The sequence below is a fragment of the Odocoileus virginianus genome, chromosome 26, assembly GCF_023699985.2.
Source record: "Odocoileus virginianus isolate 20LAN1187 ecotype Illinois chromosome 26, Ovbor_1.2, whole genome shotgun sequence".
NCBI lineage: Eukaryota > Metazoa > Chordata > Mammalia > Artiodactyla > Cervidae > Odocoileus > Odocoileus virginianus.
In genome coordinates, this window is record NC_069699.1 from 43,695,271 (window position 1) to 43,707,826 (window position 12,556).

General features: G+C 50.8%; 1 protein-coding gene across 18 annotated transcripts in view; it reads right to left on the minus strand.

The window, feature by feature from the left end:
* The window catches only part of CACNA1D (calcium voltage-gated channel subunit alpha1 D), a 336,899-nt gene that overhangs the window by 56,190 nt on the left and 268,153 nt on the right, over nucleotides 1–12,556 (minus strand). For all 18 annotated transcript variants that reach the window (XM_070455913.1, XM_070455907.1, XM_020885971.2 and 15 more), the window contains 8 exons: nucleotides 11,995–12,101; nucleotides 10,164–10,251; nucleotides 9,391–9,498; nucleotides 9,252–9,304; nucleotides 7,309–7,455; nucleotides 5,429–5,630; nucleotides 3,188–3,346; nucleotides 1,776–1,886 (listed from right to left, as the gene is read on the minus strand). In XM_070455913.1, coding sequence (XP_070312014.1) covers nucleotides 1,776–1,886; nucleotides 3,188–3,346; nucleotides 5,429–5,630; nucleotides 7,309–7,455; nucleotides 9,252–9,304; nucleotides 9,391–9,498; nucleotides 10,164–10,251; nucleotides 11,995–12,101 — 975 coding nt within the window. The remainder of the gene's footprint in view (nucleotides 1–1,775; nucleotides 1,887–3,187; nucleotides 3,347–5,428; nucleotides 5,631–7,308; nucleotides 7,456–9,251; nucleotides 9,305–9,390; nucleotides 9,499–10,163; nucleotides 10,252–11,994; nucleotides 12,102–12,556) is intronic.

Here is a 12,556-nt window from a genome sequence, read left to right on the forward strand (position 1 = left end):
ACCTTGTGGAGGAAAACTAGAAAGCAGCACAGTTTCTAACGGAAATCACTCATTTTAAAAGTCTGATCTATCAGTACTGCTTATAAATTAGCTACTGACTTCCCCTTGTCCTCACCAGTCTGTTCACATGCCACTGAACTCCCCTCCCAGCATTGGTATCAGCGGTCCACTGACACAGCCACTGAGAGTGCACACACAGACACACACGGACTCACACACATGCCATGGGCAAATGTGCCTTCTTGGAGCTTCATCACCAGGTGGGGGGAAGTCAGGGTGAGGGGATCTGGGAAATGTCCCATAGGTACATTCCATGTTGCCTGGATCAAGTACTTTTGAAGTTCTTACTTTGCAACCTTTCCATCAGTCCAGACAAATACGGTTCAGAGATGGAAAGGGCAGAGGGACACAAACCAAAATCTCAAAGGAAATCCAGAAGAGTTCGGGAGGGGAGGAAATGTGTATGTATGGAGATATGGACAAGTCACAGGAAATAGCATCTGGCCATGCAGAAGTGCCAAATCTGACCCCATTGCAATCACCCCGATCAGTCACTTACTAGTGTCCTTTCTTTTTGGTCCACAAAGATCTGATAAAGATGGCATAGAAATTAATTCGCATTAAAGAAAGGAACAGTTCTGAATTAGAATCCCACTGAAGTATGGAGTATGTGAGACCATCACTTCATAATCCAGGTCTCACTTAGATCAGTATTGTCAGATACTTTCCACACCAGTGAACAAATACTGGGGGTGACTAAACTCATTCTCTAACTTGGATGGGTGGAGGGTTTGCTAGTAAAGAAACTGAGGGTTAGATGTCCCACAGTTGAGCCTGGATATGCTCCTCCGTCTAGAGTATTAGGACAACGGAACATCACTGCTTGCTGAGGAGAATGGTAGTGGTCACAGTGACAGTCCTGGCATATCTACAGCATGGGGCTGTGTGCGAGGCCAGGCATTCCTGTAAGCCATGGCACACAGAGAGATTCTTACTCCTCTAAACAATGCTATGAAACAGGACTACTCGTGTCCTCATTTCATGGATGAGGAAATAGGAGTCACAGAACAGTGAAGTCACTCGCTTGGGGATTTGAATCCAGTCTGCTTCCAGATTTGTGCATCTTTTTCCACACTGTACTATCTGTCTCTTATACTACACACATTGACAACTGTAGACTGGATGCATGGCCTCCTAAAGGGTACAGAATATGCACAGCAGTCCAACACAGTTTAAAATGCATGTCTTGTTTTGTCTTAAAGTAAAGAGAAATTTTTCTAAATTAAACAAATGAAAGATGGTATGGCTCTGAGAGGTCTGCAGCTGGTTGAATTTTCCATAAAAGGTGAAAAAGATGCTGTAGACCAAGAACAAAGAAAACTGAAGTTTTTATGCTGGAAATCTAAAAGTAACATCAGGGCAGAATTATCTCTGATGGGTTATGTGAAAGCAGTGTCTCCAATGCTCAAGTAAGGAGGCAAGTTTCTGTGAGACAGTGTGATGCATACTCTTCTAGAAACAAAAAATTCCGGTTTCAAAATAATCTTTATTGTGCAAATTCCTAATTCTCTTTTCTTTTTCTCAGAATTGTTTTTATGAGGTTTTGTTTTTGCAGATTTATTTTCCCCTGCGTACATAGATGCCCTTATCAGATGATAACCTAGTTAACAGCCAGAACCATTCAGCATAATCCAGAAATACAAAACTAACAGGAAGTAAGCAGTTCCCAGAGGTGATTCAGCAACAGCCCTTGACAAGTGACTTCAGCAACTTACCTTAGGCTTAAATGCAATGACTTTCAAAACCATCTCGACAGTGAACACCCCGGTGAAGACCATGTTCAGGATGTCCATGGCATCATTAAACATCTTGGACTGCTCGTAGTGCTGTGGATGGAGGCGGAGGCACAGTTCTCAGGGTCTGCTCCAGATTTGCAAAGGAGCCTCCCCAGCCCTCCCCAGCCCCCAGCAAGCATCCGTCCCACACTTGGTCATGGAGGTGACCTCCCCATCTAGCACCCTCTCCCAGTGATCCCACTGACCCTGCGAGGGCATATGGCTGACCCCCCACAAGCGCAGGAGGCCTCGACAAGATGAGGGTGACTGAACAATGAAGGGGAAAGACATCCATTTCCTCTGCTCAGGATAAAGGGAATCCACCCTTTCTCCTGACAGGGTTTATATTCAGGGCCTTGACCCAGGTACAATGCAGAACACACCCACAGGTCTATGGACAAAGGTAGGATTCAATTAGATATATATTTTATGCCATTTAGGCCTATGTTAAATCAAAATCAGTATAATCTTGACTTTATGCTTTTCCCTACATCAGCAGAGGATCCTTTTTGTTCATAAAGAATTCCTCAATTTAAGGAAAGGACCAAAAAATGTATCCTTGGCTGTCTTTAGAGTCATTTTCCAGATAACACTGGTTTGCTCAAATCGTTACAGTCAGTGGGAAACTGAAACCAGACCTTGGCCACTCTTGTCCTGGTGCAACCGCCATCAGGCAATGTGAGTGCTGGAAACTCTGTCAGTCCCGCTCTGTAATTCAACGTGGCCAACTGACAGGACTTGCAGCTCTTGCTCCCAGCATGAACAAGGAGCGGAGGTCACACAGACTCCATACTCCACGAACCAGAAAGTTTCCCACTGCCACGCTGAGAGCAACTTGAGGATAGAATGTCACTCTGAGACGGTCCCAGAGCAAAGTGCCTGACACAAGTCATCCAGCATCAACTCTGTCTCCCACTTTACCAACAAAGAAAGCCAGTCCTGAGGGATGTAAATAACTTTCCCTGGATCATCCAGGGGCTGAGGAGTCAAGCCGGGATTGAAACCCCTGTCTTTTCAACTCCACACTGACAGAGCTTTAGTCCTCACCCACCCCCTGGCCACAGGAGCCCACAGGAAAGGTTTACAGACTGGAAGGCCATGCTAGGGCTCCACAGATGTGTCACTGATGGTCATAATGTCTACATAATCAGTCTCTTATGCAAAAGAGTGCCTGTAAACTCCTGCCCTGGCAACTGTTAGCCAGAATGCGAGTCTGGCCAAACTGCAGCCCAGACTCATCAGAAAAGCAAAGCCTTCCTCTTGTGAGGGGGCGGCATTCCACCCTCAGGATCTGGGGCATGGGGCTGTGCCGAAGGCCCACATGTGATCCACGTGACTGTCTCCATTTTTACCTGCATGGCCAAGCAGAGTGTGTTGAGCATGATGAGGACAAACATCATGTATTCGAAAGGCGAGGAGTTCACCACGTACCAGAACTTGTACTGGTAGGGGTTTTTGGGGATGTATCTCCGCAGCGGACGTGCCTTCAAGGCGTATTCAACACACTGACGCTGCAACGGCAGAAAAGAGCAACAGGGGTCCTGAGCACGTCTATGGAAAAAGGACACAGTTCTCGTCTGCCCCGAAAAGCCGGTGCACACCTACTGGGAAGGACCCCGGATGATGGGAAATCGCCATAGCAACCCCCAAGGGTACCACTCAGCATCACTGACAATGGACCCCCAGATCCATCCCCTCATCCGCTCCTCACAGCAGCCTTGGAGGGTAAGCAAAGCAGCCAGTGTGCTTTCATTTTACTTATTAAAAGACTGAGGTCCTGTAGTGCATTAAGCAGAGATGCAAGGCTTCGACCCCCATCTCTACCTGCCCTTCCTCAATGCTGGTGGAATTCTCCTTCCCAGGAAAAGAAGCCAAGTAATGAGAGGCAAGGAAATCCTCAAGAATCAGAGGGGCTGGGCTGATTCCCTGAGACTGGTGGTCCCTGGCTGCTCCAGGAGGGACCCACATGAGACATCTCCCAGAAGGAGAGCGAGGGTGTTAACCCTGAGCATCTAGTGGTGAGTGAGCCGAGTGTCTGCTGAGAACTTTTGAGGCTCAGGAGTTCGTTGAGTTCATCTAAGAACCCCAGGACGTGGTCTGGGATGACAGCCAGGGCACTGCCCCAGGCACTCACATGGGGTTCGTTACCAGTGTGCCATGTGCAGCCGGCCTAGAGGAGCCTCCAGCCCCGAGAGCCTTCAGCTCAGCATCAGACCCTCCTGGCTCCTTGGTCCTCACTGACCCCTATTCTCGACTCTGTCTCTGGATTCTGACTTCGGACAGGCTCTCTCCATCCAAGGCCTGGCTCTTCCGTGACTTCACGTGCTGCCTCTTGGGACCCCTGATCAGAGCCTCTTTGGGACCTTGTGGTGACCCAGTTTGAGCTCGGCTGCTGTTTGGGTCCTGCCCTGATGCTCTTCTTCCTTGGCGGTGGTCAGGAAGGTGAAGAGCTGGGCCAGGCCTCCCTCAGACTGGCTGATACGATCTGCAGGTGTACCCGACAAGGGTGAGATCTCCCTGAAAACCTGGCGGTCCTCGTGTTTCCCCTGGAGGGGAGGCTGCAGCCTGAGACAGACAGCCTCGTCGCGTACGGCCACTTCCCCCCAGGAAGCCCGGGCTGGCAGATGACCCTTGCTCACTATGTAGTCATCAAACAGAGATGGCTACTGATAGAGGGCCTGGGGGAAATTCCTGTAACATAATCTCCATCTCACAGACTACTTTCAGGGCTGAAAGTTAACTCGTTCATGTCCTCAATTTAAAAGAGAGAAGGGGGCTAACCCAGACAGGAGGGGGGATGCACCCACAGTCACAGAGCAGGTTCATGGAGAACACGACCGACCCGGTCTCCCAGCTGTCTCACATCATCAAGTGAGCAGAGCCAAAGGCCCCCCTGTCTGTCAGCTTAGTTAAAACGAGGTGCAGGGTCAAGGGAGAGTGATGCCAGTGCAATCCTGGTCTCAAGGTTAAAGTTAGCAACTTTCCCTGTGGTTTGAGAGGGTACTTCCTTCTAAGTCAGTGGTTCTCAACCAGGGGACATTTGACAATGTCTGAAGATATTTCTGCTTGTCACCAAAAATGGTGCAGAATCAGGGGGGGTGGGGGTGGTGCAGAAGGTGCTACTGGAATCTAGCGGGTAGAGGCCAGTGATGCTTCTAAACCATGCACAGGAAGCACAACAAAGAATTATCCAGCCTCCAGCATCAACAGACCCAAGGTTGAGAAGATTCAAGGCTATGCGCCGCCAGGGACTATGCGAGTATCAAAGAGTGCTCTCTGTCCCCAGGCCACACCACCCTGCATGACTCTGAGCTGTCACAGGTAGGTCATGACCACACAAGGCGGCCAAGGTATTCTGGCTTCTCACCCACATGTGGGGGTAAATTTAAAAATTACAGTCTCATCTGTCTCTGGGAAACTAACTCTCAACACTGATGACTCAGATTGGCTGACAGTGTGCTCTGAGCAGGTCCTGAGCCCCAGGGGCAGAGAGCAGGTGGGCACCCTGATCTGCACGTGGAGAAAGCCATCAAAAGAGAAATCAGTCCTCTTTAGTTCAAGGGACAGAAGCCCAAACAGTGTGTGACTTTAACCTGATTTTTGTCCAGCTCACAGTTCTTATACTCTTTCTCTCCCTGTTCTTGAAATGTTACGATGACGAAGCCCACGAAGATGTTCATCATGAAGAATGCAACGATGATGATGTAGATGATGAAGAAGATGGAGATCTCCACGCGGTAGTTGTAGATGGGGCCCACATTCTCTCCGTTCGAGTCGATGGCTTTGTACAGCAACCTGGAGAGCAGAGAACCAGTCAGCACCGGCCCTGTTGCCTTCTGAGTGCCTTTGGGGGCATGGAGAGCGGGGCCCCTCAGCAGGAGCCCACCCCAAGTCCCCTGGATACAAAGTGGTCCAGGGGAAGCCTCCTGAGCATCAGGCCAGGCAGCCCAGCACTTGGAGGAGGAGGGAGCACCTGGGATGTATTTGTTGACTGATTGCTCTGAGGACTAAGAAAGATTTACAAGTATTAAATAATGCTCCTTTCTAGTCACAGACAGAAGAGAGGAAGGACATCACATGGACGTCTTTAGCGGAACTGAAAGCTATAAACACAAGAGCACAAGTACGCAGCCAGGGAAATTCCAAAGAACTACAAGAGATTCTCCAAACTGAAGCAGGCACTACAGTGAAATATGTGCCAAGCAGAACTCTGAGCAGAAGGAGGGGAAATTACTGCAGCAACCTCCAATTCAATTCACGCCCATTCCCATGCAGATGCAGCCTTTCTGAGCACTAACCACGCACTGCCCTGTGCTGGATGCTTGCACATCCATCTGGAAAGGTGGACACACTGCAGTCCTATCTTACAGAAGCTCAGGGAGGGGTCTCAGTGTCCAAGGTCAAGGTCCTGGGGGGGGCAGAGTCAGAGTGGAGCTCACCTGCCCTGAGCCCCAAGCTCATTCATTTTCCTACCATCCTTGGTGGCAGCTGCCATCAGATTTCCTAAAGTGCTGTGTTTAAAATCTGAGGCCACAGCCAGCGCCTCTGGAGAGAGCAGGCTCTCACCCCATGCTCGCCTCCTCCCAGGGCCAAGCCCCACTGGACTGTCCTCTTACTCTGCAGGCACTCCATGCATCCAGAGGGTCCTGCCAGCCCATCCACCCTGCAGAGCTCCTCTGGGCATGACAACCTGACATGCAGAACACCAGCAATGTATGGATATTCTGGTGGCAGGAGCTGGAGTGCCATCAGAGAGCAGAGAACAAGAAAGGTGTAAGAGACTCTCCTTCTGTATTCTACTTCCTTCCCTTTTTCTTACTCCACCCATCAAAACCCAAGTCATTCCTCAGGGCCCTGTGTGCATGTCACTGACGCAGCAGGCCTCTCGTGCCTGGCTTGTCTGAGGACACTGACTAGATGCAGGCTTTGAAAGGGGGAACCATGTCTAGACAGCTCTGTTTCTTCCACGGGGCTTAATACAGTGTGTTGCCGGGAGCTAATATCAAAAGCACACTTCATGAATGACTGAGTGAGTGCATCAATGAAAGATACAACACACTGGTACGTATCACGACTCGGAGTGAACGAACAAACAGTCTGGGACACTATCAAGGGCCTCTTAGGACAGCGTAATGGCAGCTTTACTGATGGGGCAACACAGGGGCTGGCCTGAAAAATGCCTCTGGGGCCTCCCCATTCCCATCCAGGGATGCCCCCCCCTTCACCCCATCCCGGCTTCTCAAATCTGAGAGTCCTGGCAGCTGCCCATAGAGGTGAATCATTCACCGAATCAGACAGAGGGGCCCTGTGCATCAGGAAGTGACTGCTGAGTGGCCCAAAGTTACAAAGTCAGAGAAGAGGCCTGCAACGCTGGAGAAAAGTGGCAGGACTCACTCCAGGAGAGATGGCTCAGCCCAGGGTGCCTGCGAAGCAGCAGGGGCATCCCCAGGAGACACACGGTCCCGGTACTCACGCGGGCCAGCCCTCGAACGTGGAGACCGTGAACAGGGCCATCATAGCCGAGAGGACGTTGTCAAAGTTGAAATCGCTGTTTTGCCAGATCCTCTCACGGACCACAGGACTGTCAACATCCCCATCCTTGTAGAGGATGAAGAGCCCCCTAGACAGGAGAAGAGCCCGGGTCACCCAAGCTGGGTATGGAATGAGCCGCCGCCCCATTCCCCCCCACCCCCACCCCGGGCATCATCACGCTCAGTCCACAGCCAGGCCACAGGTCTGAGCGCAGCACAGGCTGCCCTTCTCCGAATCCTGGCCTGGGTTTAGTCTACTACACCGTTCAAATAACCAGTTAAAGGAGTATTCTCAAGAGCGACCAAGCAGACACCTAGCACATATCTGACCACAAAGGAGAACTACTGAGCAAGAACCATCCCTCCTACAATGGGCTGCAAATGTGCAATGAAGAACCAAGAGCTTTGGCTGTGCGGAATTCCACAGCTCTGGGAAACCAGCCCAAGCATCCTCTTATCTCCATCTTAGTTTTAATCGAATTCCTTTTCTGCTATTAACAATATTCCCAGTCCTCTATCCAAAAGAACTCTGCAATTGCTGGCACACAGTATTTCTCATACAATTGCACTTCTGGAAGGGTTCCAGCATCTTTGTTCCATAGATGAGGAGGCTGACATAGTGAGGGAAGGGAAGGCTTCTGTGCTATCACCTCCATGGGCGCCCCCCAACCCACGGTGCGAACGGGGCCCCTGAAGCCCACAGCCACGGCCACACGGCAGTCAGATAACTCTCTGAGGGCACCGACGACTGAAAAGAAGTGCCCAGTGAGCAGCCAGTGCAAGCAGCCCAGACTTGGCTGGCGACATCTCAGGACAGGGACACACGGACGTCTACGCTAAGGTCTCAGCACTTCAGGCTGTGGTTTCTGGGTCTGCCTTCAGAGTCATGTGGATGAGCTGGGGTAAGAGAAAAGTATTTACCACCTGCTCTCTCCTGTCACCATTACTGTGAATGAAAATGAGACCAAAATGCGGGTGAGGGGAGCAAGTGGGGAGAAGCAGCCTGGGACTTGTCAGCAGAGGGGGCCGGATCCTGGTCTCCGGCAGGTTGAGCTCTGAGTTCTGGTTTGAGGAAAAGCTTGGCTACGTGGCTGTAGGGAGAGCTAATTGTTATTTTAGGTTTTAGTGCCAACCCCTCAGTTTACTGATTCTACACCAAACATCAAAAGTCGTTGGTCCATCCGCTCTCTTTTTTAAAATATAAGGAATCTTTGTTTCTTTTCTTTTTAAAACAAACAAAAAAATTTATTTATTTGGCTGTACCAGGTCTTAGTTGCGGCGTGTGGGATCTAGTTCGCTGACCAGGGATCAAACCTGAGCCCCTGCATTGGGAGTGTGGAGTCTTAGCACTGGGGAAGAGGGGGAATTCCCCGTGTGTCCATTCTTTAGGGGTGATCAGAAGCTTCGGAACTGGCCTGAGGCGTCGCTCATACTACAATAGGGTTGTATGAGATGCCACTGAACTGTGCAGTCTGAAGAGGTTAATTTTATGTTCTGTGAATTTCACCTCAAAACCAACTCCTCCATCCTTCCAGCTAGGAGCTGAGCTCTCAGGACTCTTGTCCTCTACAACAAAACCTTCAGAGACACTAAATATGAACGAATCCTTGAAGCTCTCTATCTGTTCTTCCAAATTCCCCACTCCCACATTCAGGGCAGGCTTCCTGGGCAGCTCAGTGATAAAGAATATGTCTGCCAATGCAAGAGACATGAGTTCAACCCCCGGTCTGGGAAGATTCCCTGGAGAAAGAAACAACAAGCGACTCCAGTATTCTTGCCTGGAGAACCCCCTGGACCGAGGAGCCTGGCAGGCGGCAGCCCCTGGCATCGCGAAGAGTCTGACATGACCTAGTGACTAAATAGCAACAACGTTCAGGGCACTCACCTGCATTCTTCGGGGTTACTTTTGGCTTCGTCTGTGCAGCGATAGAACTTTCCCTGGACACAAAACAGACAGGCAGTCAAACTCTGGTTCCCCCTGAAGAGACGGGCTCGGCTCCGTGCTCAAGGGCCCTGCCCTGTACCTTGAAGAGCTGGACCCCGATGCAGGCGAACATGAACTGGAGGAGCGTGGTGACGATCATGATGTTGCCAATCGTCCGGATGGCCACGAAGACACACTGGACCACGTGCTGGGGAGGAGGGGTGGGGAGCAGACAGGGGGCCATTACTTGCCTGTGCTATTTTAGCCACAGGGTGAGCTAACATCAGCCAAGACTTTCTACGATTATGTGCATTTTTACATGAGCTTCCTACTTGACAGTCCTCTATGCCTTGTCTTGCAGGCAGTGATCTATGGCGGGTTCCCCTCAGTGCATCGTGACCATTTGGGTGGGATGCCTTGTAAGAAGCCGCTCCTTGGTTTCCTTAAAAGCAGTGAGCTTAGGGTAAAAGAGCCATGGGGCAGAGCAGCACCCAGCACACGAGCCCCTCTTATGCACCCCGTCGGAGGACTTGGGAAAATGTAAACCCTCTGGCCTTTTGTACAAACTCCCTAAGAACAGAGCTAAAGACTGAACTAAACCCAAAGGAATACTATTAATAATGAAAAAAGTAATAAAGTATGACAGTAGTCAGATAAAGAAAAATATTTTAAATTAACAAAAATTTTAAAATAGCAATTTTTAAAATGCTACCAGCGCTTGGGAGAGCCAGCCTCATTGACTAGAAATGTTCTTTTCTAAGCCAAAACCCACTTAAAAAATCCATCAGGCCTCAGCCCAGCTCCGGCCCAGGAAAGTCAGTGATGATAGCTAACCTTGACCAAAGCTAGCCCAGCCTGGGGAGGAATTCAAACCTTAAGTCCTTTCGCTCTGTTGATGGCCCTGAGTGGCCTCAGGACCCTTAGGACCCTCAGAATCTTCACAACAGAGATGGCACTGGATCTAAGGGAAAGAGCAGAGAAAAGAAAGCAAGCAGAGTGTATCACAATTGCTAAAATGCTGCGAGATGATTTCACTGCAGTGTGGTGATGGTGGGAGAGCCAAGCTCTTCCCACAGCCCCACAGGAGGACGGGTCTCCTCCTTCCCATCCGTACTCCACCGCAGTCCTGGATCGGAACTCACGGAGCCCTGAGAGTCACACGGCTGATGCAGCAGAGATGCGACTCTGGGTGCGCCTGGTTCTTCCCGCCTGACGTCTGCTCTCGGGGTGACCTGGCTGGGTTGTGCTGGTTTGGTTGGTTTCCTAAGCTTGGAGGCCTTTCTGTGCTGCTCTGATGCGGGGCTTCCCTGGCCTTCAAGGAGGCTGCTGCTGGGTGGGAGAGGGGGGCAACTGCAAGCCAGCGTGCAGGAGTGACAACAGAGGGCAGCGAGCCTCGGTGGGGCTCCGGGAAGGTGCCCTGGAGGTGACAGCCAGGTGAGCACCTAGGGGTGATGGGGTTACCCAGACAAACGGGGCAGGGGCTCCAGCCGAGGAGGGCAGCACCTACGCAGGCCCTAGAAGGGAGGCTGCGGCTGGTGGAGAATGGCAGGTGGCTGAGTGTGGCCAGAGCACAAACTCTCAAGAGGCAGTGGGTGGGGGCGGAGAGCCAGGCACAGCCAGGAGCCCCCAGGAGCTGCAGAGATACGCGTGAGAATGTCTGTCTAGGCTACGGCTACACGGCTCCCCACACTGGGCACTGAAGGGAGGTGAGAGAGATGCTTAGCACAGGGCAGCTTCAGCAGGGGTCCTCATCTTCTGACGGGGACACAGCCTCTTGTTCACCTTTAGTTCAGAGGCCGTGTGCACACAGGGCTCTTCTGCGGAGGCACTGGTGGTCAGCACCTGAGCAGAAGCACTCTGAAGTCCGCAGGAAAGCAAGGCCACCCCTAGACGCTCCCACTGGAGCTTCTGCTTCACGCCCCCAGGTACGGCAAGTGGGGTGCAGCTGCGGTTATTCCCCATGAGAAATCACTCAATGCCATGGAAAGGCCCTGAGGCTCTAACTTGCAGCTTTGCCCTTCCCAGATAAAAATCTGAGAGACTGGAAGGAAAGGGTCACAGCAGCTGATTTATCCTGGAGAGGAAAGAAGCCTTTGATCTTCAAGCTGGAAGGGCTAAAGAGGCCACCTCATGCTACCCTTCATGTTCAGAAGTGGAATGGAGATCTCAGGAAAGGAGGCCCCCCAGCACCTGAAGAATCCTTGGAGACCCCAGGCTAGAGCCCAGCTGCCCTCCCTTCTAGTTCAGACTTCCTTCACCCTCTTTTGAAAACAAAACAAAAAAATCACAGAGAATAGTGAGCACAGCCCAGCAAATGGCATAAACAGAAAAACAGAAGCACAGGGAAGCACACGTTGTCACAATTCTTTCTGGTACGGGCACGAATTAAGCTTTCCAGTTAACTGAACGCCACCATCAACATGATGCCTAGGCTTTACAAAGGTGTTAATCACTCAGTTGTCTCTGACTCTGTGCCACCCCACGGGCCGTAGCCCTCCAGGCTCCTCTGTCCATGGAATTCTCCAGGCAAGAATACTGGAGTGGGTTGCCATTCCCTTCTCCAGTGGATCTACCTGACCCAGGGATTGAACCTGGGTCTCCTGTATTTCAGGCGGATCCTTTACCATCTGAGTCACCAGGGAAGCCCCTCACATAGACCTGCCTGCCCAACAGTCCTGCGTACACACACACACAGAATACTTACTGGATCCCAAATGACACCAAAGACACCCCAACGACCAGCATATCCAGTAAGTTGAAGTAGTTCCTGCAGAAAGCGCCTTTGTGGAGGAAAGCGCCAAAGGTCGTCATCTGTGAGCAGAATCATAAGTGACTTAGTGTTTTTTCCTCTTTGTTTTTCTTTGCAGGGGAAAAGAAACCTGGGCTCTTTACAAAATCTTGAGCAAAGTATGACTTTATGAACAAGTATGGGTTAGGAAGCCAGAAACGCAAAGCAACAGGGCAGAGTAACCAAACGCTTTGTTCAAAAATGAAAAAAGGGCAGTTGACTTCCAACACATTTTAAAAGAACACACCAGTTGGGATTTCATTATAACAATGACAAATTTCAAATATGGTTATATCATTGGCACCTCCAAAGGCTCTGTCTCAGGAGTGGTCCACGTGACCAGGTTTCTCAGGATTCAATCACTGCCCAGACAACCTGGCTTCCCCATAAAACTCTGGTTCCAGCCCCACGGAGATGCCAACAGAGTCCATGTTGCTCCAACCCAGGCTTTTCAGTGGGGCTGGAAGTGCCTGAGCCC